This window comes from Carlito syrichta, unplaced genomic scaffold (assembly GCF_000164805.1).
Source record: "Carlito syrichta isolate Samal-C Ts95f unplaced genomic scaffold, Tarsius_syrichta-2.0.1 Scaffold308086, whole genome shotgun sequence".
Taxonomy (NCBI): domain Eukaryota; kingdom Metazoa; phylum Chordata; class Mammalia; order Primates; family Tarsiidae; genus Carlito; species Carlito syrichta.
This window is the reverse complement of record NW_007252182.1, coordinates 65,816-88,448: the sequence shown is the minus strand read 5'-3', so window position 1 is coordinate 88,448 and position 22,633 is coordinate 65,816. Positions and strand designations below refer to the sequence as shown.

The 22,633-nt window shown below is 41.6% G+C and overlaps 2 protein-coding genes across 9 annotated transcripts in view; one reads left to right on the top strand and one right to left on the bottom strand.

Annotated features, from left to right (window-relative positions):
* Positions 1 to 22,633, bottom strand: part of MARF1 (meiosis regulator and mRNA stability factor 1) — a 43,775-nt gene that overhangs the window by 18,274 nt on the left and 2,868 nt on the right. Inside the window, exons 2-15 of one of the 8 annotated variants that reach the window (XM_008064846.1) lie at positions 21,291 to 21,492; positions 17,609 to 18,304; positions 16,695 to 16,869; positions 15,241 to 15,467; positions 13,722 to 13,839; positions 13,026 to 13,198; positions 8,459 to 8,887; positions 8,101 to 8,258; positions 7,855 to 8,013; positions 6,323 to 6,515; positions 5,218 to 5,396; positions 3,700 to 3,780; positions 960 to 1,196; positions 713 to 832 (exon numbers count right to left, since the gene is read on the bottom strand). In XM_008064846.1, the coding sequence (XP_008063037.1) occupies positions 713 to 832; positions 960 to 1,196; positions 3,700 to 3,780; positions 5,218 to 5,396; positions 6,323 to 6,515; positions 7,855 to 8,013; positions 8,101 to 8,258; positions 8,459 to 8,887; positions 13,026 to 13,198; positions 13,722 to 13,839; positions 15,241 to 15,467; positions 16,695 to 16,869; positions 17,609 to 18,304; positions 21,291 to 21,434 (3,089 nt within the window). In that variant the 5' untranslated portion in view covers positions 21,435 to 21,492. Of the gene's footprint in view, positions 1 to 712; positions 833 to 959; positions 1,197 to 3,699; positions 3,781 to 5,217; positions 5,397 to 6,322; positions 6,516 to 7,854; positions 8,014 to 8,100; positions 8,259 to 8,458; positions 8,888 to 13,025; positions 13,199 to 13,721; positions 13,840 to 15,240; positions 15,468 to 16,694; positions 16,870 to 17,608; positions 18,305 to 21,290; positions 21,493 to 22,633 lie in introns of those variants that run through there. The other 7 variants (XM_008064847.1, XM_008064848.1, XM_008064850.1 and 4 more) reach the window with 7 other exon arrangements.
* The window catches only part of NDE1 (nudE neurodevelopment protein 1), a 65,987-nt gene continuing 54,509 nt past the window's right edge, over positions 11,156 to 22,633 (top strand). Inside the window, exon 1 of the mRNA XM_021715948.1 lies at positions 11,156 to 11,251. Coding sequence (XP_021571623.1) covers positions 11,175 to 11,251 — 77 coding nt within the window. The 5' untranslated portion in view covers positions 11,156 to 11,174. The remainder of the gene's footprint in view (positions 11,252 to 22,633) is intronic.

The window sequence follows — 22,633 nt, the reverse complement described above, 5'->3', positions numbered from 1 at the left end:
GCGGGCTCAGGCAATCCACTCACCTCAGCCTCCCAAAGGTGCGGGATTATAGGCTGAGCCACCGAGCCCAGCTAAGAATATTTTTCTAAGTCTTGAAATTTACACATATTTGAGGTTGTATACACTCTCACAGCACTTGTGCAGGATTCTATTACAGCATATATCATACATCTCCTCCCAATAGGGAAGAAACTGTCCTATGCTTCTGAAATCTTGCATAAACACAAATTTTCTTGTTAAAATACCGAGTGAATGGATCCTGTTTCAGATATACAGTCACATGTTGATTAATGATGGGGATACATTCTAAGAAATCCATCACTGGGCGATTTCATCATTGTGTGAACATCATAAAGTAGACTTTACGCAAACTCAGATGGTATGGCCTACTACATACCCAGGCTACAAACCTCCATGGCAAGCAACTGTACTGAATATTATAGGCAACTGTCACACAATGGTGTTTGTATATCTTGACACAGAAACAGCACAGTGAAAATACATTATTATGATCCTATGGGACCGCTGTCCTATGTGCAGTCCAATGCTGGCCAAAGGCTGTTATGCAGCACAACTGTACTTTGAAGGCTAAAAATGTCAGGAGGAAGCCTTCTCTAACACTTTTTTGGGAAGAGGTGTGGGCAGAGAGGGCAGGCTTTCTATCAAAGGAGAGCCAAAGCATTACATTAACACGGGCTTTGATATGGCTCACCTTAATAAAGGTACAGTGCCCTCGTGGGTCTGGAGAAGACTATGAACCTGGGGCGCAAATGTCTTCAAAGAGAGAATCACAAAAGGAATCTTGTAAGAGTCTGGATCAAATTCATGTTCACTGAAGAAAGGAAAACAAAAGAGTCAACTGACATCCCTCAGGGGTCTGAAACGTTCACAGGAAATTCTAATACATGCTCCACAATCTTATATGAAAAGATGATCCCTAAGAAAAAGGGGTGGTATACCTGAAATCCTTATTAGAACAATGCTGTCTGCAGACAGGCTCGTGATATTCTATCTCTTCAAATATAATTGGGCTGCAATTCGTGGAGGAGCCGTCATGTGACTGGGAAGATCCCAAGGGGCTCTGGCGGGCCTGGCTGCTGGGCAAGAGACATACCAGTCGTCCATTTCCCTGCTCCCGGATTGCAACCGTGTCTGTTAATTTATACAGATCTGACACATTCAACTTGTGTCCAAACCTAAAAGCCAGAGAAGAGAGATGCTTAGAAGATTTCTCTTTGATTATACAGAAATGCCTGTCCTGCCTAAATAAGGGCTACACCTAAGCATGGCACCTCCATCTCACAGAAGTAGAATGAGAATAATTCCACTATCGATTCACTCACTGCTTAGCCAGTGAGGCCTGGCATGCCCAAGGCACCTCTGGCTCATGTCTCCTTGCAATGATGGTACCATCTGGCAGCCTCCCACCTCTACGTGGGTTCTGTATGTGGCCTCACCTGGTTCTCTGGATGGAAGGCTCTCTGAAGTGCCCTCCCTCTACCTGCTCCCCTCACTCCCAGCTCCCTCTGTAGCCCCACTTCCATCCCTCCCTCCTCCCCCAAAAGCAGCATCCACCTCTCCCTCTCAGTCCCCTCTTGCCTCCCCTAGGCCTATGTGCATGACCTATACATCCTGAGCCTGGCTGCCTTCATCTTCCTCCTGACTTGGACCTTCCCTACGTAGCACTCAAAGGCACGGGCTCTAGAGGCAGGTGGATTTGAGTTCACATCCTGACTCAACTTCAACCTGTGTGACCTTAGTCAAGTTACACAACCAGTCTGGCCCTCACTTTTTACATCTGTAAAATGGGGTAAAGATAAGACCTACCTCACAGGGTTGATATGAGGACTAAATGCAATTAGGTATGGTCAGGGCTTGGTTCCTAGTAAGTGCTCGGGTAAGCGTCACCTTCTCTTCTCACTGCCTGTCCAGTGGTTCCTCCCCAGGCCCTAGATACACGCTCAGACTCCCCTCTGCCCTAACCAGTCCCTTGTCCTCTCCCGCTTGATGGGATATACAGTCTCCCTTTTGCCCTGCTCTGTCTGGACTCTTCTTGTCCCTCTAGTGAAATCAGTTGGTCTCTCAGAAGCTGCTCCTGTGGCATCTCAGTCCCCTCCCTCCTGCAGTTTATCCAAAGGACTCTGTAGTGACAACTCTAAAGTCACCAGAGGCCTCTGCCTCACCCCCAAGCCTCATGCCATTTCCTTAGGCCCGGGACTCCCCACATTCCTGAGAGTACTCTCTTTCCACGGATCCCTTTGGGTTCTCACCTGCTCCCTGGCTCTGGTGACCTTCCATCCTGTTCTGCCCTTCTCTCTGCTTCTTCATCCCCCCACCCCATCTCATCTGCTCCCAAATCTTTTGCATTCGCCTTCAGGCAAATGACTGCCTTATCTCCAGAGTCCACTTCCTCCAGAGGGAGCCTCACTATGTACAGAAGACCACCTGAACGCTCTAGCCAGCTACTCCAATGGGCTAAAACTTGCACGTGCAAGACCAAGATCAAAAACTCCTTGTACCTCCTAATCACGCTTTGTTCCCCTATTTGCACAGCTTCCCAGTCACCCAAGGCAAAATGCTCAGAATCAAACTGACCTCTGTTTCCACCTTGCCTGTCACATAAAACTAGTGACCCAGTCCTGTTTCACTGACATCTGACATTTCTGTGGCATCTAGTTCCTTCTGTCCCAACAGCATCAGCCTAGAACAGGGACTGGTGAGGCACTGTCCCTGTCTACCTCCATCCCTTCCTGTTCATGCCATCTCAGACACTACAGCCACCAGAAAAGCCTTCCTGCAGCAGAGGCCCCAGGCCCACACTCTCCCCTCCTTTACTCTTCCAAGACTTCAGTGGTTCCCTATTCTTCATGAAAGATCGCCAAGCTCCCTGTTCTTCCCCTTCTCTATATCCTCAGAGCATTGCCTCCACCTTTCTCCTCTTCAGTGACAGTTTCTGTCATCTGATACAAGATTTGATATAAGAGAATCTTCTCAACATAAGCTTTGTCAGGATGAGGCCTATGCCTTGCCCAGCTCTGCCTCCTCCATAGGGCTTCAGCCTTCCATTCCACTAATACTTGCTGGGCACCTACTATGTGCTGGGTACTGAGGACACAATGATAGGGACAGCCAGTCCCTATCATCCTGGATCTTCAGTCAAGAGCTCAAAAAGTTTCATTCAATAAATACTAAAACTGATCAATTTGGGGAAAAAAAAGTACAGTTTTGAAAACTGAAGACCTAAAGAAGCTTTTTCTTTTTTTGAGTGAGGCTCTCACTTGGTTGTTTAGGCTGGAGGGTGTACCGGCCACGACTGTTGGCTCACCACAGCCTCAATCTCCTGGGCTCAAGTGATCCTTCTGTCTCAGCCTTCCGAGTAGCTGAGACAGCAGGTGCATACTACCTTACACCTATTAACAAGCACTGCCCTTATTGTGATTTCTTTGTAGAGATGAGGTCTTGCTATGTTGCCTATGCTAGTCTCTATCTCCTGGGCTCAAGCAATCCTCCCGTCTTGGCCTCCAAAAGTGCTAGGATTATAGGTGTGAGCCACCGCATCTGACTAAACTTGAAATTTAAGTCTGACATGTGTTTCTTTGTCTCCTTTCCTCTACCAAACTGGAATTTCCTTAGGAGTCATTACCATGGTTTAGTGCATGTAAGTCACCAGATTTAAAAAAAAAAAAACACCAAACTTACTTCTTTTCATAAATGTCTGTAAACTTAAAAAGAGGAAGACAACAGGCAGGAGCATCCTGAAGAACAGAAACTGTTTCTGCACTGTAAGACAAAATTGTAATTAGAGAGCAGACCATTCCTCTACATTACAGATTATATTTTTAAAACAGTTTATAAAATAAGCACAATGTGTATACAGAATAAACTGACTGGTTTCTGATCTGTCAAAATTTATATTCCAGAAAAATTTTTAAAAAAGATTTTAGGGACAAGCCAATGAAAGAACATCCAGTTACATACTAGCCTTAGGAGACTCAATCACAGGGTTTCCCACACCTGTGGAGCAAGACACTGTTGGTTCAGAGCAAAAGGCAGAACAGGTGAATAGCTCCTACCACACTGCAGTTATATGCTAGATGTATGTGAATGAAATTCCTGCAGGTGAGGATACATACTTGAACACAACATAATCTCAACTATGGTTTTAAAAAACAAAAAGGCACCAGAAAAACTCAAAGGGGGAAAAAAACCCATAAAACAAAAAGAAAAGGCAAACTGTTGTTAAGGGTGACTGGCTCTGAGTCACAGGGTTATAAATGATATTTTTCCTTTGCTTCTTTTATGTTTCTGAATTTTCCAAATTTCCTTCAATTATTTTTAAGGAATAAAACCTATATAAAGTAATGGTAAAGTACAAGTTAGAGAAAAGATCCCTGATCACCCAGACATTCAGGAGTGGGTCCTATTTCACTAGATCCCCCAAAACAGGAGAGCCAAAGAAGAATCAAATCTTATTATGAACTTTAATTTTTTGGAGGGGGTCAGGGTCTCACTTTGTTGCCCAGGATGGAGTGCAGCGGCACGATCACGGCTCACTGCAGCCTGCAACTCCTGGGCTCAAGTGGCCCTCTTGCATCAACCTTCCGAGAAGCTGGGACTACAGGTGCATGCTAACACACTCGGCTAATTTTTTAATTTCTTGTAGTGATGAGGTCTTGCTATATTGCCCACACTGGTCTCAAACTCCTGGGCTCAAGCAATCCTCTTATCTCAGCCTCCCAAAAATTATAGGCATGAGCTACCATACCCAGTCTGACATAGTCTTAATGTAGACTTATGAGGCTGATACGGTATCTATTTGACATTGAGGCTATATCTGCATATATGTATCTGGGAGCTTTGCAGATCCTGCCTTTATAGACAAGCCCACCTTCTGCTAAGATCTGCAGGTAATATTTTAGACTCTTCAGGCTTATAAATTTTTATTGTAGAGATCTACTATTTTGAGAACTTGCTCTGGATATGTGGTGGATTCTTTTACTCCCAAATGGCTGTCAAGTTTAGGCTGCACCGCACCTTTCACTGACTTACACAAAGTCAAATCACTTATTCCTTACTATCAATTGAGAATAAGGCTTATTCCATATGTGTAAGCATCATAAGAGGGTTGGGAATATGATAAAATCTATTTTATTTTTTCTAAAACTGTTTCTGAGTTACATGTTACTTCCTGAAATACATGGCCTGCTCATCTTTTACCTCAGCAAGGAGAGTGACTTATTAGCAGCTCCTGTGGCAAGGGACACCAGTATCTTTTTGCCGCCAATTTTGTATCTGTGGAGGCTATTCACTGCTCCAACTGCTTCTTGCAAGTTTTCCATCTGAACCACAGCCTTGAGTTGATAATCTGTATGGGGACTGAGCTCAACACTCTTCACCTGCAACAGTATAAAGAAAAACTGAATGCTATGTTTACCAAGAGCCTTGTCATCTCTGAGCTGAAGGTGAGTCATTAAGGAAGACATTTGGGGATTTTGGTGCTTCCATGAGGGCAACTTGACTGAACTCTGCCCACCAGAAGGTAAGTGAGCGAGGACAGGGTGGCCTTCAGAGATGTGATGCTGGCCTGGTCTGTTTGTGTGCTCTGGCACACACAGCTCTTCAAGGCAGACACAGAGCCCAATGTTCTGTTAATAATCTGTAAGAGACACATTTTGCTAAAAGTGCACCTAAGAACTGAGTTAAATACATTAAGATATAAACAAAACACCAGCCAGCATTATTTTATTATTACTATATGTGTACAGTGGCACAATCATGGCTCACAGCAGCCTCGACCTCCTGGGGCTCACGCAATCCTTCTGCCTCAGCTTCCTGAGTAGCTGGGATGAGACTACAGGTGCACATCACCATGCATAGCTAATTTTTTGTTTTTGTAGAGACAAGGTCTTGCTATGTTGCCCAGGCTGGTCTCATACTCCTGGACCCAAGCAATCCTGCATCAACCTCCCAAAGTGCTGTGATTACAGGTGTGAGCCCCTGTGCCTGGCCATTATTTTAGAATTCGATTTCTGTATTTCAGCAGGTAGAGCTAACTAAAACCCATTAATATTTTATTTACCAAGTGGTCATTTCAATCCCTGCCTACAACAAGTGCTTTTCACTGCTAGGTGTCTTGTTCTCTGGGACTGCAGCCTAAAACCTAGATTTATAGCACAGCCCTGAGCAGACTGAAAGGAAAAGGAAGGAGTTCCAACTCGTTCAGGTACACTCATATCCTGGCTGGTTATGTGTATCAAGTTTGCTTGACATGAAATCTCATCAAAGAGTAAAACAAAAGCAAGAACAAGAGGGAAAAGGTTACCTTGCCATGCCTAGAAAACGCTTCCTGCAGGAGCTGCTGCAGCTCCTTTCGGGATAGCCTGTAGTCGATGTTGCTGACCTGGATGTCGGCACCATTTGCAAACGGGTCGGCAAAATCGGCACTGCTACTCGAGTTTGCAACATTGAAAGCAAGTGGAGATGCTCGGTGTAAAAGACTTGGTGACACGCTCCTGCTGGAAACACATGCAGGGAGATGGTTTCTAAAAACCGCTCTGTAAATTTAGGTTTATCATTTAGGCTTTGTTTGAAACAACATACAGAAATAGCTTTCCCACAACACAACCAAACCAAATGTTTGGTTTTCAAACGTGTTTTTAAATCTTAAACATACACTGATTTTAAGCTTATTGTCAAAAGTACTGTCTACTGACCACGTATTCACAATAGTAGATTATTTAAGATCAAATATTCTTTCACTGGAGTATTTAAAGCTAAACACGGATATTACAGGCAGCCCAGGTGAACTAACTCTGTTTTGAGCATTTCTTCTCTGGAAATTAGCCTATGATCTCAATTTGAAGCACTTAACCTCCTCTGTCACTGAAAAGTTAGATATTCTCGCTCATGCACTGCAGTTCTTCTGCACATCAGGAAAACCTGAGTGTGGATTTTTAGAAGAAATTCTACAGACCCAGTTGCTTCCTATCGTGATGGGTCACCAACTCAGTGGAAGCAATGTACTGCTAGAAGGAGCTCCTGGAATGCCACAAAGCCCACGTCTCCCTGTCTTCCACGCCTCAAGAATTCCACAGGGTTTGCAACCACGGGGTGAGTTTAGAAAGCTTAGAGTGACAGATAATTCCAACAGTCTACAGAGAACTTGACTTCTCAAACAGCTTTCTGAAAATACCACATTAACTCATTTGTGACAGCTGACATGAATTTATGTCATTCCAAATTCTGTTCTTGGTTGCTGCTAATGCAAATTCACCTCATTGTGGAAGACTGTCTTTTCGGGTTTATAATCCAAATAAAAATATAAAGTACAGAATGCTAGTCAGTGGTGTCTGAGGCAAATACTGGGTATCTCCGCAACTTTCAGCTGACTGTGAAAAAGGTGACAATTTAGAAAAAGACAATTTCACTAGAGCTTAACAACAGAAGTTTGTGACAATCAGTTTCATATTTTTTATTTTCACCTGGTCTCAGGAAAGTGAAAAATTTGCCAGTTGCAAATGTGTTAATAAGAATGACCAAGGCATACTTTGAGGAAGGGCTTTTTCCTCAACACAGCGAAAGTGAAGCTTAAAATGCCTCCCATCACTGGCTAGGGACCCCAGGACAGGCCTCTGACCTCTGTTTACCTAGATTTGCACATAGAGGGGCAGGAAGTGGTGAAAGCTAAATGTTAACTATGATTTCCTAAGGATCAGGGGATTGGTGGAGGAGGGACAGAAGACTTATCTTTTACTTTGTGCATTTCAGTACTGTCAGAATTCTTTTCAACATACATACTGTTTCATAATCCCTCCTATCACGTTACCACCCCATGGGTCAGGAAGCTGGACTCACCTAGAAGCCCAAGACTGAGACGTGAGCAGAGGACTCACTTGCCTGGATGCGATCAGCTTGCTAAAGGCAGATGGATAACTCACTTGGAACAGAGGCTCCTCTTTGTCTTTTTTCTCTACAGGAGAACTGGTAACACTTCGGGTACTAAGGGTCTCTTTTCTAACAGAAGGGGAAAATCGAAGGGGAAGGTCACATGTCTTCCTTCATGTTAAAGAAGCAACCACGAGAAAGAATAACGTCACATACTTCTGATTGGTTTTGAAAACAGGTTCTGCCAGCCCCGAAGATTTGGATGTCGGCACTGCAGCACTTGAGCTGCTGTGAGGAGGGACTCCCAGCCTCATGCTGCCCTGCTGGTGCTCACTGTTTCTATTACCAGTTTTGGACTCCATGCGGCACAGCTCCTTCAAAGACACAAGTGCAGTGGGGTTTACAATGTAAGTATCCAAGATGTGTTAGATCTTGTGCAGAAAACAACCGACTCGGAGTATCATCAAAAACGGAAATAGGAAAGGCACACCAAAAGCAAGCAGGCACATACAACACAGAAGCAAAGAAACCAAACCTACCATAAACCTCAGAAAGCAAGAGGTATCACAATTACCTGTAAACTTTTAATGTTTGTATTTTTTGTAGCAGATCCGGAATTTGCCTGTGACCCTTTTCCAGGCATGGCTTTGGCACTGGAAGATTGTTCACTTGCATCTTTGATGAGGCACAATTTTGGATTCTTAAGTTTTTTGGGAGACTTCACTTTATCAGCAATTGCACTGGAACTCTTTGTTTCACAGAGTTCTCTATTTTTTGGAGTAAATGACACAATGATCCTATTACCAAAGACATCTTCGTTTTCCATTCGCTTCTGAGCGCGTTCTGCACTATCTTGGTTTATGAAGCGGAGGACTGCGCTGCAGCCTGTGATACTCAGGACCTTCCCACCACAGTTATCCGACAGGCGCCTGAGCCTGCTGCTGATGCTCTTGCCATCTTTATTTGCTGGTAGGTTATAAACATAGAGCAGAGTGTGGCACTGCTAATACAGAGAAAACAAGTGTTACACCAGGTTAACTCAAAGGCACAGGCTCCATTTCAAAAATAAAAAAGCAATGAATAACTTCCAATCTTTAGCTAACAACCTTGGAGGGGGGAGGTGACAGGGATTTAGAAGGAAGAGGGTAAACTTTATTAGTGTTGACAAGGTAACTGAGTGTTGTTTTAAACAATATGCTAGGCACAGAAGTCTGTATTTTGTATGATTTCATTTCTACAAAACTTCCAGAAAAGGCAAATCTAAAGAGACAAAGATTAGTGGCTGCCTGGGGATAGGAGGGAGTATCAACTATAAACTGGCATAAGAGATCTTACTGAAGTGATGAAAATATTCTATAACTGGTTGTTGTCTGAAGCCATAACACCCTAAATGCATCCAATCTTTTCTAAAGTTGATTGTATAACCTAGTAAATTTACTAAAAGTTATTGAACTGTATAATTAAAAGAGCTGAATTTTGTGCTATGTAAATCATATCTTGGTAAGTTGTTTTTTAAAAACAACTTTATTTCTTTATCAGGGCTACTGAAAATATGCTATGGCCGGATGCTGTGGCTCACACCTGTAATCTCAGCACTTTGGAAGGCCGAGGTAGGACGATTGCTTGAGCCCAGGAGTTCAAGACGGCCTCAGCAACATAGTGAGACCTCATCTCTGTAAAAAAATCAAAACACTAGCTGGGCATAGTTGTGCATGCCTGTAGTTTCAGCTAATTGGGCAGCTGAGGTCAAGCCTAGGAGGTTAAGACTGGGGTGAGCAGTGATCGTGCCACTGCACTCCAGCCTAGGGAACAGAGTGAGTGAGATTTCAACCCTTTAAAAAAAAAAAAGAAGAAAGGAAAATATTTTATAAAGTTAGAGCCTGAGGCTAAGCAGGGTTAGTCCTGGTTAGGTCTTGGCTGGGAGACCACCTGAGACTACCAGGTGCTGTAGGTTTAAATGAAAAAAATAAAGTTAGGGCCTATTCAACTACAATAGCAGATTACCCGAAGTCAGTCTGGAAATTCTATTTGGCAGTGGGGTTATAACCCTTTCAGATGACTTAAAATTTATGTATTGAGAAGGAGAATCATCATTAAAGTACCAGGAAAAAAAACTTAATTACAGAAAGTGTTAAATCCAGAAGCCATAAAAGAAATCACTAAAAATGGGCAAAGGATGTGAACAATTTGCAGAATATATATCAAGAGTCAACAACAATAATAAAAGGATATTTTATACCTTGCTAATGATTAATAAAAAGGCCAATTATAAGCAGATACCGTTTTTCACCAGACTGTCATATATTTATTTATTTTTAAATTTTTTTCTATCTTATTTTTCTTCTTTTTATAGAGATGAGATCTCACTATGTTGCCCAGGCTGGTCTCGAACTCCTCAGCTCATGCTGTCCTCCCGCTTCAGCCTTCCAAAGTGCTGGGAACACAGGCACAAGCCACCCCACCTGGCCTGTCAAATATTTCAGAGACACTCTCATTTTTGTAAATAAAAATGCAAATCTGTATAACCCTCCAAAAGGACAATTCAGATCCTGCTAATAAAATTCTGACCCAGAACTTCCATGCCTTGGAACTTACCCTATGGAATATTAAAAGAAGACATAGGTCACCTTGCTGGAGATGGTGAAAAACTGAGTATAAACAAAACATTCAGTAATAGATAGACTGGTTAAATAAGTTAAGCACCAGCTACACAGGTATATTTCAAACCAACATTTTGCTGAGTTTTAAAATATGGTCGATTTTCTTACATTTTAAAATTTTTGAAAAATTGCTTTTTAGGTCTTACCCTTTTAAAAATCTAAAAAAAGAAAAAATAAAATGTGGTAGATTTATATTAATATATATTGACATGAAGAGGCATCCAGGCTAGGACACTAATTTTTTAAAGTCCTAGAACACTATGTGACACTTTAAAAAAAGTACTGCATTTTTTAAAATTTGGAGAATACCAAACTGCTGCTAACAGTGGTTACCTCAGGAGGGTAGGACTGTGGGGTTTTCACTTTCTATTTTTCTGAATATTGTTGTTTTTACAACGAACACAGTACACTTCTAGTCAGAGGCTTTTCTTTTTATTTGAGGGGTATTAGCCAACTATCAACCAAATTTGTACTTTTCCTATTACACCTGGGACTCAAAACTCAAACAGTACCAATCTATGTCTAATTGATTAAAATTAAAGAGACAGACTTAAGAGTATAAAAATATATATATATTTTTTGAGTTGAGGTCATCCTCCGTCACCCAGGCTGGAGTGCAGTGGCATAATTATGGCTCACCCCAGTCTTGGACCTCCTGGGCTCAGGAAATCCTTCTGCCTCAGACTCCTGAGTAGCTGGGAATACAGGCACATACCACTATGCCTGGCTAATTTTCAGATTTTTATTTTTTGTAGAGACAAGGTCTTGCTATATTGCCTAGGCTGGTCTCAAGTAATCAATCCGCCGCCTTGGACTCCCTACATGTTGGGATAACAGACATGAGCCATCAGGCCCATCCAAGAAATGTATCTTAAGTTATCACTATAGTAGACAAGGAAAAACACCTGGCAAAACTGAATGTTTTGAATATAGAATAATCAATAATCAGTTGCTTTGTTGTTGTTTTTTTTAACGGTAAGGAATAAAGATCTTCAAAGTGGGCAAACTCTCACCTAAAATACTACATTTGACTTAAAAGCCTTCAAGGTTAGAACAGTGAGTGTCAAACGGAAGCAGAAGGGAGGAAATGTAGCTACATCCAAGAGACTAAAAACAGTAAACAAACAACAAGGACGTGTAAGGAAAGAGATTCAGACTCAGAAGATGAAGGTAGGGACTATCCATGTTTCCTCCTTAAGTAAGATTGGTATCACCACTGTGGATTGTCTGCAGCATGAGTCTCATTTTAGTCAGACTCAGTTTGTTGGGAACACAGTGGGCCTAGCATGCAAGTGCTTTAATGGGGAGTCCTGGGGCCCAGTCTATGAGCTGATACATTCACCAATGACTCGCTTACTTTTTCAAAGTGCTACTTCTTCCTTTAAGTGAGGACTTTGCCTGAGATTTTTTTTTTTCTTTTTGGGTTCACTTTGTCACCTAGGCTGGAGTGCAGTGGCATGCTCACGGCCACTGCAGCCTCGACCTGCTGGGCTCAGGCGATCCTTCCCCCTCAGCCTTCCTAGCTGGAACTACAGGCATGTGCCACTACACCCACTGATTTTTTGATTTATTGTAGAGATGAGGTGTCGCCAAGTTGCCAAGGCTGGTTTCAAACCCGTGGGCTCAGGCAATCCTCTCACCTCGGCATTCCAAAAGTTCTGGGATTATAGGCATGAGCCACCACGTCTGGTGCCTGAGATCATTTCTAAGGTACCTCTGCAGTTCTACAGTTATTTTGTTGTATGTTAACACTGCATCTGCATGGGACTGCCCACTCTCCTGGACCACTCACACCATCGCTCCTTAACATTACCATAACTATTTCTCTAATAGTTGCACATCTATCTTCCAAACAACTTAAACACAGCACAGCGATGCAGTCAACACAATGATCCAAAATCAAGTCCACCAGAAATGCCAGCCCTCCTGGAAACAGACTTCAACTTCCTAGCCTGTGGCTTAAATGGGTTGTAGGTGTAGGAGTACCCAGTCCACCTAACTGGGCCTGGACAGGATAGGGAATGCATGCTAAAAAGCACAGCCTCAGAGGCCTGCCAAAGCTTAAGGATTATATGCCTAAAAAAATGACTCCGTGTATCTGATGCCATCCACATGAGATGTGAAAACCCTCACCATATTATCTACACATAATACCTGAGAGCAAAAAGAGTAATGATTCTTATTCCATTATTTCCATCCATTTGACATAAAACATTGCTAATGTGGACACACTGGCAAGTAAGGTAAATCCACAGCTTAATTCCCTATTATATTTTGGGGGGGAAAAAGAGCAAAATTAATACATAACAATTCTTTGGAAATCTGTAAGAGAAGAACGAAGGCTTCTAGCCTTATTTTAAAGTCTGATCAGCCTCCTAGAAATAAGCCCCATTTGAGTGTGGCGACCCTTTGTTAAGGGCTGTCTTTCACCCTTCATAATCTAATACTAGAAAATAGCAAAAATAATGCAAACCCACTTACTGGTATTTTTAGTGGTAACCTGGGGGGCAAGTCGGAAATGAACTCTTCAAATCTGATCAGTTCATTAGCATGATGCAGCAGTGCTTCTGAAGCCTGGTTTTTATGGACCAAAATTATATGGAAACCATGCCTGTGTCTCAGGTCACTAAGTTCCAATGCAAAATTGACATCAGCTGAAAGAAAAGGTACAGACCACCCCAAACATTAGAAATACGTGACCAAGACAGATAGCTCTACTAACACCCACTGAGAAGGCAAGACTGGACTGTACTCTCCCCTTCTTAAAATACACACACTTCACATCAGAAGAATTAACGTAAGACAACCTCACCACACACCTATAAGAAATCCATGACACACGTTACTTCCAGTGTTAAAAGGCAGCAAATATTTATATGATGGGGAGACTCAAATCTGAGAATTACTTATTTTAATAATATTTATATTAAGCCCGGGGTTAAAAAAAAAATCACATTTTCTTTAGTAAACTTGGCCTCACAAGAACTCAAGCTCCAAGGAGAAAATACAAAAGTCTACATACACCCAATTTTTTTCCTAAGCAGTTCTCAACAGCAAGCATAAGCATGTCTTTCGTTATTTCTACCTCTTTGAGGGTATATCTTATTGACACATTACTGCTTCTATAATTCCCGCACAGGGAGTTGAACTGCAAGTGGCAGACGTCTGTGTACTTACTTGACACAAGAACCACAGTGGCAGGTGCAGTGTGAGTGTTTGCAAACCTCCGGAGGCTCTGGCGGAGCTTGTCATCCGCAGCATTCTTTGCAGTGGCATTGATGTGGGCAACCGTCACCTGCGTTCATTTACCATAAGGGAGAACGAGCATGAGATGAGGCTAGAGAATTGCTACACACTCAGCCCACGTTTTAGCAAATCATTCTTGAGGGGGAAAAAAGCCTCTTTTAGTATTAGGAACAAGAAAAAAATTACAGCCGGTGCTTGGTAATTCCAAAATTGGTTCTCCATATAAATTAATCGAGTCTGTTATTAGCTCTGTTTTCATCTCTAATCCTGTTTTGTACTAATTTCACTCTCTCTCTTTCAGAAAATAAGTAGAAAATAGGAAGTGAAATTTGAAGTTGTTAAATTTGCTCTGAGAGCTTTTGCCAACAACTTGGAGGTGGCAGAGGTTAGATGAATGACTAGGATTTGGGGCTGCAGTTTGAGTCACTTGTCTATGCTGCTTGCCTGTGGCTTTCAGGACCTGGGGCTAGGTGGTAGAAAGGAGAGTAGACCCTCGAGGAGTTAAAATGCACCTACTCTTCAAACTGTCAGGCTCACAAATAAGTCTCCAAAGCAAGGAAAGGTTTTTTGTTTGGTTGGTTGGACTTATGTATTTATTTATTTTTGAGTCAGGGTTTCACTCTGTCACCCAGGTTGGAGTGCAGTGGCATGATCATGCTCACTGCAGCCTTGACCTGCTGGGCCAGAAAATCCCTCTGCCTCAGCCACCCAAGTAGCTGGGACTACAGGCATGCACCACCATACCCAGCTAATTTTAAAATTTTTTGTAGAGACAGGGTTTCACTATGTTGCCCAGGCTGGTCTTAAACTCCTTGGTTCAGGCAATCCTTCTGCCTCAGTCTCCCAAAGTGCTGGAAGTATAGGTGTGAGCCATCGTGCTTGTTCCAAAGCAAGGAAAGGTTTATTTTGAGAGGTGCCTGAAGCACCTGCAATGCACAATAAGATTTGTTAGTTTTTGTAAAGCACATAAATGTATAATTTTAGATAGCAATATGTATTATCAACATAATTAACTGTCTAAGAGTCAAAAGACCCGGATTCTAGCTCCAGCTTAAAAGCACAGGTTTTGGGGGTTAGACAACCTAGATATATAAACCCGAGCTCTTCTGCTTATCAGTCATGTGATCTTAAAGAATTACCTTCAGTTTTATTTGTAAATTGCAAATAATAAACTCTTATGTTCCTGGTTCACAGAGCAGTTATGAAATCCCAAAGAAACAATACATATGTCATCATGATGTGGTATGGCATTAAAATATAAGTTAAGGAGCATTATTTAAAGATCAAATGTGATTAAATTATTTCCCAGCACTTTCAAAATGATCTTTTACTAATTTCTTTTATTTGAAAACTTAGCACAAATGCAATATTAAGCAAATTTTAAATCAGAATTCTTTTTAAAAAATCACATGCTTATTCTACCATAAAATTTTTTTAAAATTATTTTTACCTGGCAATTGTTCAGCTCTTGAATAACTTCCTTGTTTTCTTTACTGATGTCACACACACAGATGAATTCTGCTTCTCTGTGGCCTTTAAAAAATTTCTCACGGATTCTTTGCACAACAGCAGTAGCTGACCGGCCAGAGGGTACGGAGCAGTTTTCAATATCCCAAAAAACTCCAATGGGAGGTAAGTTTTCTAGCAACTGTCCAGCTATTGCAACTTCTGGTGACCCTTAAAAAATGTTAACACTTTCAATTACATGTAGTGGAAAAAACAGCAAATTAAAATAATAGGTAGCTTCCTATCATCCTTGGGGTAGAAAAACTAAATTACTGACACTAAGTTTTAAGGATACCAACTGCACTGGTTGACTTAATAAGCTACCAACCAAGTTGTCAAAGTATTAGTCCATTCCTGCTTTTCAGGAGAGGTCAAATCTCAAGGCCAAGTGACTTTAAGCCCCCAATAAATTCTCTTGAAAGCAAGAGCCATTCTCATGCTGAGCATTGATGTGTCTCTGAACATTGACTGGCTGCTGCAGCTCTGGGACCTGTTGTTCATTTGTTCATGCTCAGCCCATGCTTACCTACTTACTCAGTGTTATACAGAACACCAACGAGGGAAGCTGTTAACTGTTGTTGATTTTAAATTATTTCTAAACACAGCATTAACATCTGATTGAACATTTTTAAAATGTTTTCAAAAGATAAAATATCACATTAACTGCTTTTTGGAGAAATGATAGTAACTGAGAACTCTTCAGTTTTCCAATACTGTTTTTAATCAGCCATTAGTAAGTCATTATACATACTAACATTTCTGGGAGTATACAATCAACAAATGTGATTATGAACCTAAGTAAACACCAAGTCTCCTCTGGCACTTTATTTCTCCTAATATACTACCCCTTTTTTATTTATTTAACTTATTTTTATTTTTCGAGTTGGAGTCTCACTCTGTCACCCAGACTGGAGTGCAGTGGCTGCTCCCGGGCCACTGGGACCTACTGGGGCTCTGGCGACCCTTCCGCCTCAGCCTTCCAAATAGCTGGAATTACAGGTGTGCGCTACCACGCCCGGCTAATTTTTTTTTTTTTTTAATTTATTGTAGAGATGAGGTCTCACCAAGTTGCCCAGGCGGGTCTCGAACCTGCGGGCTCAGGCAATCCACTCACCTCAGCCTCCCAAGGTGTGGGATTACAGGCTGAGCCACTGAGCCCAGCTACTACCCCTTTTTTAATACACAGCTTCTGATCTCAAACAGCCTCAGTCCAAGATACAGGGCAAATGACTTCCTGTCTATAATAAAAAGATTTTGGCCAAGAGATGGAAATGGAGACTCACATACACAGTAGATTTAGAACCACAAGGACTCTTCTTAAGGCGATTAAATGCAGTATTAGTATCAGATATTGAGAAGTATTTAAATATGCACATTTGATGCCATACTGTCATTTACCAAATTTCGAAGCAGCTTTGCCTAGACTGGTCGCCAATAACAACGTGGTTTCCTTCCCTGTTCCTTTGGTTCCACAGCCATTACACAGAGGGACAGCAAGAGGTGCAGGTTGAGTATTTGGAGGTGGTATATTTGGCCAGACTTTAGCAGCATCAATTATACTATTTCTTGCCGGCTGTTATAAAATTTTTTTTAAAAAAGGGGAGATTTCAGATATATCACTTCAGAACCTAGAGTTATATACAACTGAGAATGCATCCTAAGTGTTTTACCTTTCTACCTGCTAATCTCTGACAAAACAAATTTTCAAATCATCTTTCCCAGAATCATTTGCTATCAATTCATAAATTCATTTCCAGAAATGACTTGAAATGACCAGCGAAGACAGTCACATGACCAGATGTCTAGGGCATGTCTGTTGCAATGAAGACCTCACACACACTTTATATAAAGAGTAGTCTTCCCTTGAACAACAGAGTGACTGAGGCTGACTTTCAAGTTCCTGGCATTATTATTACAAAAAGACAACATGTGATACCTATATTACATAAATGGGCCAACGTACAAGCTGAGTCTAACTGATAAGAAATCAATTGTGTTCTAACATTTAAAGGCAAAAGAGAATATGGAGACAGTGCCAAACTAGGTTCACATGTAGGAAATTGACTGATTATAGCAAGAGGCTCTAAAAGCATAAACTACATAAATAATGACCCTGCACTTTGGAACAGTCTCCTGTTATCCCCTTTGTTCCTTTCAGAACTAGAAGCAGTTATGGTGATGGGAAGCAATCTACACTATAGAAGAACCTTCAAGCCCACACACAATAAAGACTTCCTAAGATAAATCCACTTCAAAATAGTTATTCCTCAATCCTTAGCTGCACCCAACATAAAAAAGTAAAAGACACAAACCTTGTTTAGACAGTCTTCGCAGTAAAGTGAGCCCTTTAAACAAACCGGAGGTACCACATTAAGGTGCAAAGAGTTGGTGCACAAGTGAGGCGTGAGCTCCGACTGTGACCTGTGCTCTTCCAAATGCCCTGGAACCCCACTTGTGAAATCTGAACAGGGGAAATAGCCGGCAGAGGTGCAGCCCTGCAGAGTCGGGAACTGATGCAACTTGTGCACGTTACCATGACACGACTGGAAATGGAGTTTTCCACAACAGGGCAGGTGTTTGCAGGAAGACAGATTGTTCTCTAGACACATGCTGGGGAAGTCGCTTGCAATGCCTGCTAAACCGTTCCTTGCCGAGGCATTCTGGAGTGAAGATGCAGACTGGAAAGCAAACCCTGACCCTACCTGACATGTGATTGTCCTGGTGTTTTGCGAGTCTAACAGTGCGCCCGTGTGAATCAAGCTACCAGTACCTCCACCACCGCCGCCACCACCGCCACCACTAGCAAAATGCATTGGTGAAGTGGAGGGTTCATTAGGGCAATGAGCACAGCAGCTTACTTTGGGGACGTTTGAAAGCTGTATTTTAGGTTGCTGAAGAGAATGAATATCAGGAAGTGGGACAGCTGGAAAAAGTTTAGAGCCAGCATGAAGGGGAGATGGTACATCTTTTAATTCCACAGCAACTTTCTTGTTCTCCATGTACTCTTTCTGAGAAAAGAACATCAGAACACAAGTTAGTTGAGTGAGACCAGTGACCGTTTTGGTTACTCATATCCTACAGCACTGAAAATAGAGTGTCCAATTTTGTTTACTTCATTCAGTCACAACCAAACAAAATGGAATAGCAGTTAGCTAAAAACAGGCAAGCCCAGGCAAGGTGGCTTATGCCTGTAATCCCAGCACCTAATCCCAGGGAGGCCAAGACAGGAGGCTCACTTGAGGCCAGAAGTTCAAGACCAGACTGGGCAACATAGCAAGACCTTGTCTCTAAACAAAATTTGTAAAATTAAGCTAGGTGTGGTAACACGCACCTGTAGTTCCAGCTACTTGGGAGGCTGAGCAGGAGGATTGCTTGAGCCCAGGAGTTCGAGACTGCAGTGAGCTGTGATTGCATCACTGCACTCCAGCCTGGGCAATAGAGTGAGACCTTGTCTCTCAAAAGAAAAAGAAAAGTCCCAGGGGCATTCTTCAGAGAAAAAGTGAATACAAAACACATGAGTAAAATTAAAGCTATGCTCTTCCTGCACCTTAAGAGAGAGGTTGGGAGGCCTGTTTAAATCCTCAGCAAGCCACTATGCCTCAGCGAATTCCCTTTGGTAACTTCCCCTCGCCTCACTGAATCTTCTGAAGACAAAATAGGTGGTATGCAAACAACATGGTCACAAATAGCACTCAATAAAGATGGCTTACAAACAAAGTGGCTTGAGGACAATACTGAATAGCGCCTATAGTCAGCTCCTAAGGGGTTTTAGTAAGATCCTCCAAAGGAGAAGACTCCAAACATTATGGGTGACATCAGACATCTGCCCACCCATGTGACTGATGACATTTAATAAATTCCACAATATCATGGCCTAAAGCCATAATGACAACAATTATATTGTAGCCAAGTAAAAACAACTAAAGAAATTAGAAAACAATATGGGAAAAAGTACAGGACAGTTTGTCATATGACTCCAGCGTAGACACAGGAGGCCAGTATATTACAAAAGAGGTTATAAGTACAGCATTAGCAGCACAGACAAGGGTATGAATCTGATATTCAACAGTTGTTTGCCTTTGGGTAACTTACTTAACCTTTCTATGCTTCAGTTTACTCATCCATAAATTGGGCACAAGAGAATGCAGCTGCAGAGTTATCAGAAAGACAGGATGAGATGGTACACGTGAATCACTCAGCACAGTGCCTAGTCACTGAAGGATGATCCAACTAAACAGCCTGTATGGTAGACTGTAAGAGCCATCAAGATGAGGATGCCCTCACTGGTGACTGAGACACATGCAACCTTCAGAGCACAGAAGGGCCATCTGCCTACAACAATGTTGTGATTCTACACTCCTTTTGTTGATTCTACACTCCTCTGGGAGCATATGCCCATCTGGGAGAAATCGGGATTTTCAGTTAAACTTTTCCTAAAAGGAAGGTAATAGCAATGGGCTGACCAGCCAACAAAACAAGCTCCTCTGCCCTTTTGGTAATTACAGTTCAGACTGGAAATTAACACACTGGCATTTTGATGTATTTACATCAGACTCTTACGGGCAGGCTTATTGTGAGTTGGTCCACTGAAACTACTCCATTCTGCATGCCATTGGCAAAACTGAGTTTCAAGATCTATAAAGTTGAGAGTACAATTCTGAATTGGGTGACTCCATGAGGACCAGATCCACCATCCTATCCCAGGATGCCCTGTCAACTGTCCCTAAAGTAAAATACTCCTGAAATGACCTAAATTACTCAGTGCCTTGCAACAAACACTAGACAGTGAAAATCAGAGAAAACACAATTAAATAAGTTTTTTAAAGTTATTAATACCCCTATATAACACTATAATAAAGTCTCATTTGAATCCCAAGTATAATAGAAAACAAGAAATAGAAAGGTGGTAACACGAGTACATGAAATAAAACCAGAAAATGTCAAAATTACAATGAAAAGATAAAGTAGGAAAGAAGGTAGAAATACAAATATTCAAGAGTAATCTTGAACAACAACAAAAAAGAATCTCTTCAATCTTCCCTAAATTACAAGACTCAAAACTCAGGAGTCTATAGGAAAATAAGATTTACTTGGAGCTCTCTTCTGATTTTACCAGACAATATAAATTTATCTTTGGAATCTGCAACTTTAATGAGAAACAAATCTTACCGAAATGTTAACATTAAATATTTATAGTATCTACTGTTTCTCAGAGTTGAATATGGGCTTTAAAAAACTATACTCTCAGCCAGGCAAAGTGGCTCATGCCTGTAATCCCAGCACTTTGGGAGGCGGAGACGAGAGGACTGCCTAAGCCCAGGGGTTTGAAACCATCCTGAGCAACATGGTGAGATCTCATCTCTACAATCTATCAAAAAATTAGCCGGGTATGGAGGCATGCAGACGTGCGTTCAGCTACTTGGAAGGATGAGCGGAAGGATCGCTGAGCCCAGCAGGTCAAGGTTGCAGTGGCCATGAGCATGTCAGGGCACTCCAGCCTAGGTGACAGAATAGACTCCGACTTAAACAACAACAACAACAACAACAAAACAAAACTATGCTCTCATTGAGCCAGGAACCTTGGCACAGACTCCAGGAAGAGTGATTAGAGAGACTGTGTCCCAGACCAAATGGACCTCTCATCTATTTGTATACAGAATTTGCAGTTGAATGTTGTGGCTCACACCAATTATCCCAGCATTTTGGGAGGCTGAGGCAGGAGGATCACTTGAACCCAGGAATTTGAGACTAGCCTTGACAACACAAGATACCATTTCAACAAAAAATTTTTAAAAATTAGCCAGGCATGGTAACACAGGCCTGTATTCCCAGCCACTTGAGAGGCTGACTGCCTGAGCCCAGGAAGTCAAGGCTGCAGTGTGCTGTGATTGTGCCACTGCACTCCAGCCTGGGCCACAAAGTGAGACCCTGACTCCAAAAAAAAAAAAAAAAAAAAATGTAATTTGCTATGTCCTTACTCTTGCACATAGTTACCGTTTGGGGACTATGTGGCAACGTCTGCTCAGGACGAGAGAAGCAATTAGAGAATTTCCAAAGCCATGGTTTAGCATCATTATCTTGTTGAAGCCATCCAAGTGTTCTACTGCAAGCGCTCTCAGCTCCGTTTCCTTCCATCATACAGCCATACAAAGTGGTTCAACATTCTTTCATCTTTCTTTTCTTTCATTCTTCCACCCTGTTAACGAGTAAGATTTCAATGTTATTGCTTTGCATAAGTACAAAATTTATAATACATTAAAATGTGAAACTGCAACTACATTTACAGTGCTCCAACAATGTAAATCTTAGTAAACAAAAGAATATCAGTTTTTCAGAACAAAAGAATATCAGAGCATACTAAGGTTACTAAAATTTAATAAATCTAGTTGATTCTGTTTATGTTTAAAATCTAACTGTATCAATCTGATTTTTTAAAAACTATAATTGGCATTCATCCTGTTCCACAGCTCTTCAAATGAAAAATAAACTCTGAATGAGTCAAATTTCTTTTCTATGCACAGCTGTGCTTGAGAGAAGTAGCCAACTCTTGGACATCTGCATCCCCCTGAGTGAGAATTTACGTCCTCCCTTGGCTGGCGTCAAACTCCTCGGCCCTTAGTAGACACTTTCTATAGTTTTTCTTAATTATTCCTAGCTATCTCTTCCTAAAGACTCTGCTTAGGAGAGTCAAAAAGCTAACAGAAAAGAGAACCTAATCTTAGTAAAAGAACAACCACCATATCCTCATTACCAATTACATAAGAGTTTAAAAATGATTTAAGAGCAACCTCTCCCACTGTGTCTTTGATCTGAGCATGGAAGATTCAAATTAAGAGGCCTCTGTGGACTTTGAATCTGATTCTGCTACAGAACAAATTGAACCAATTTCTTAGTTTACTTATGATGAAAGTGCAATCTGATATACCACCCAAATGCTAACAATTAGAGAACACTCAAGTCACAGGTATATGTTTTCCAATACACTCCTCTCTAAACTACTCCAGTGCAAGACATTTACAAGTCTTAAAGAATACAATAAAAGCAGACAAAATCAAGCATATCCATGGGATGTGTAGGCAGCTGGCCAACCACGAAGACAACAGCATCACACTTCCAAGTCCTCACCACAACATCCCAACGACCACCTAACTCTGGCCTACAATGGCCATTTTAAGGAGATTAATTTCATTATCTCTCAGGAATTTCATCTAGGCTAATTCAGTTATACTTCTGATAAGATACTCTTTTCAAGAGATTTTAACATGTACATGGCAGAAAGGGGGTGAGGGGTAAGATGTTTCCACAAGTACTATTTTTTTTTTTTTTTTTTGAGTTGG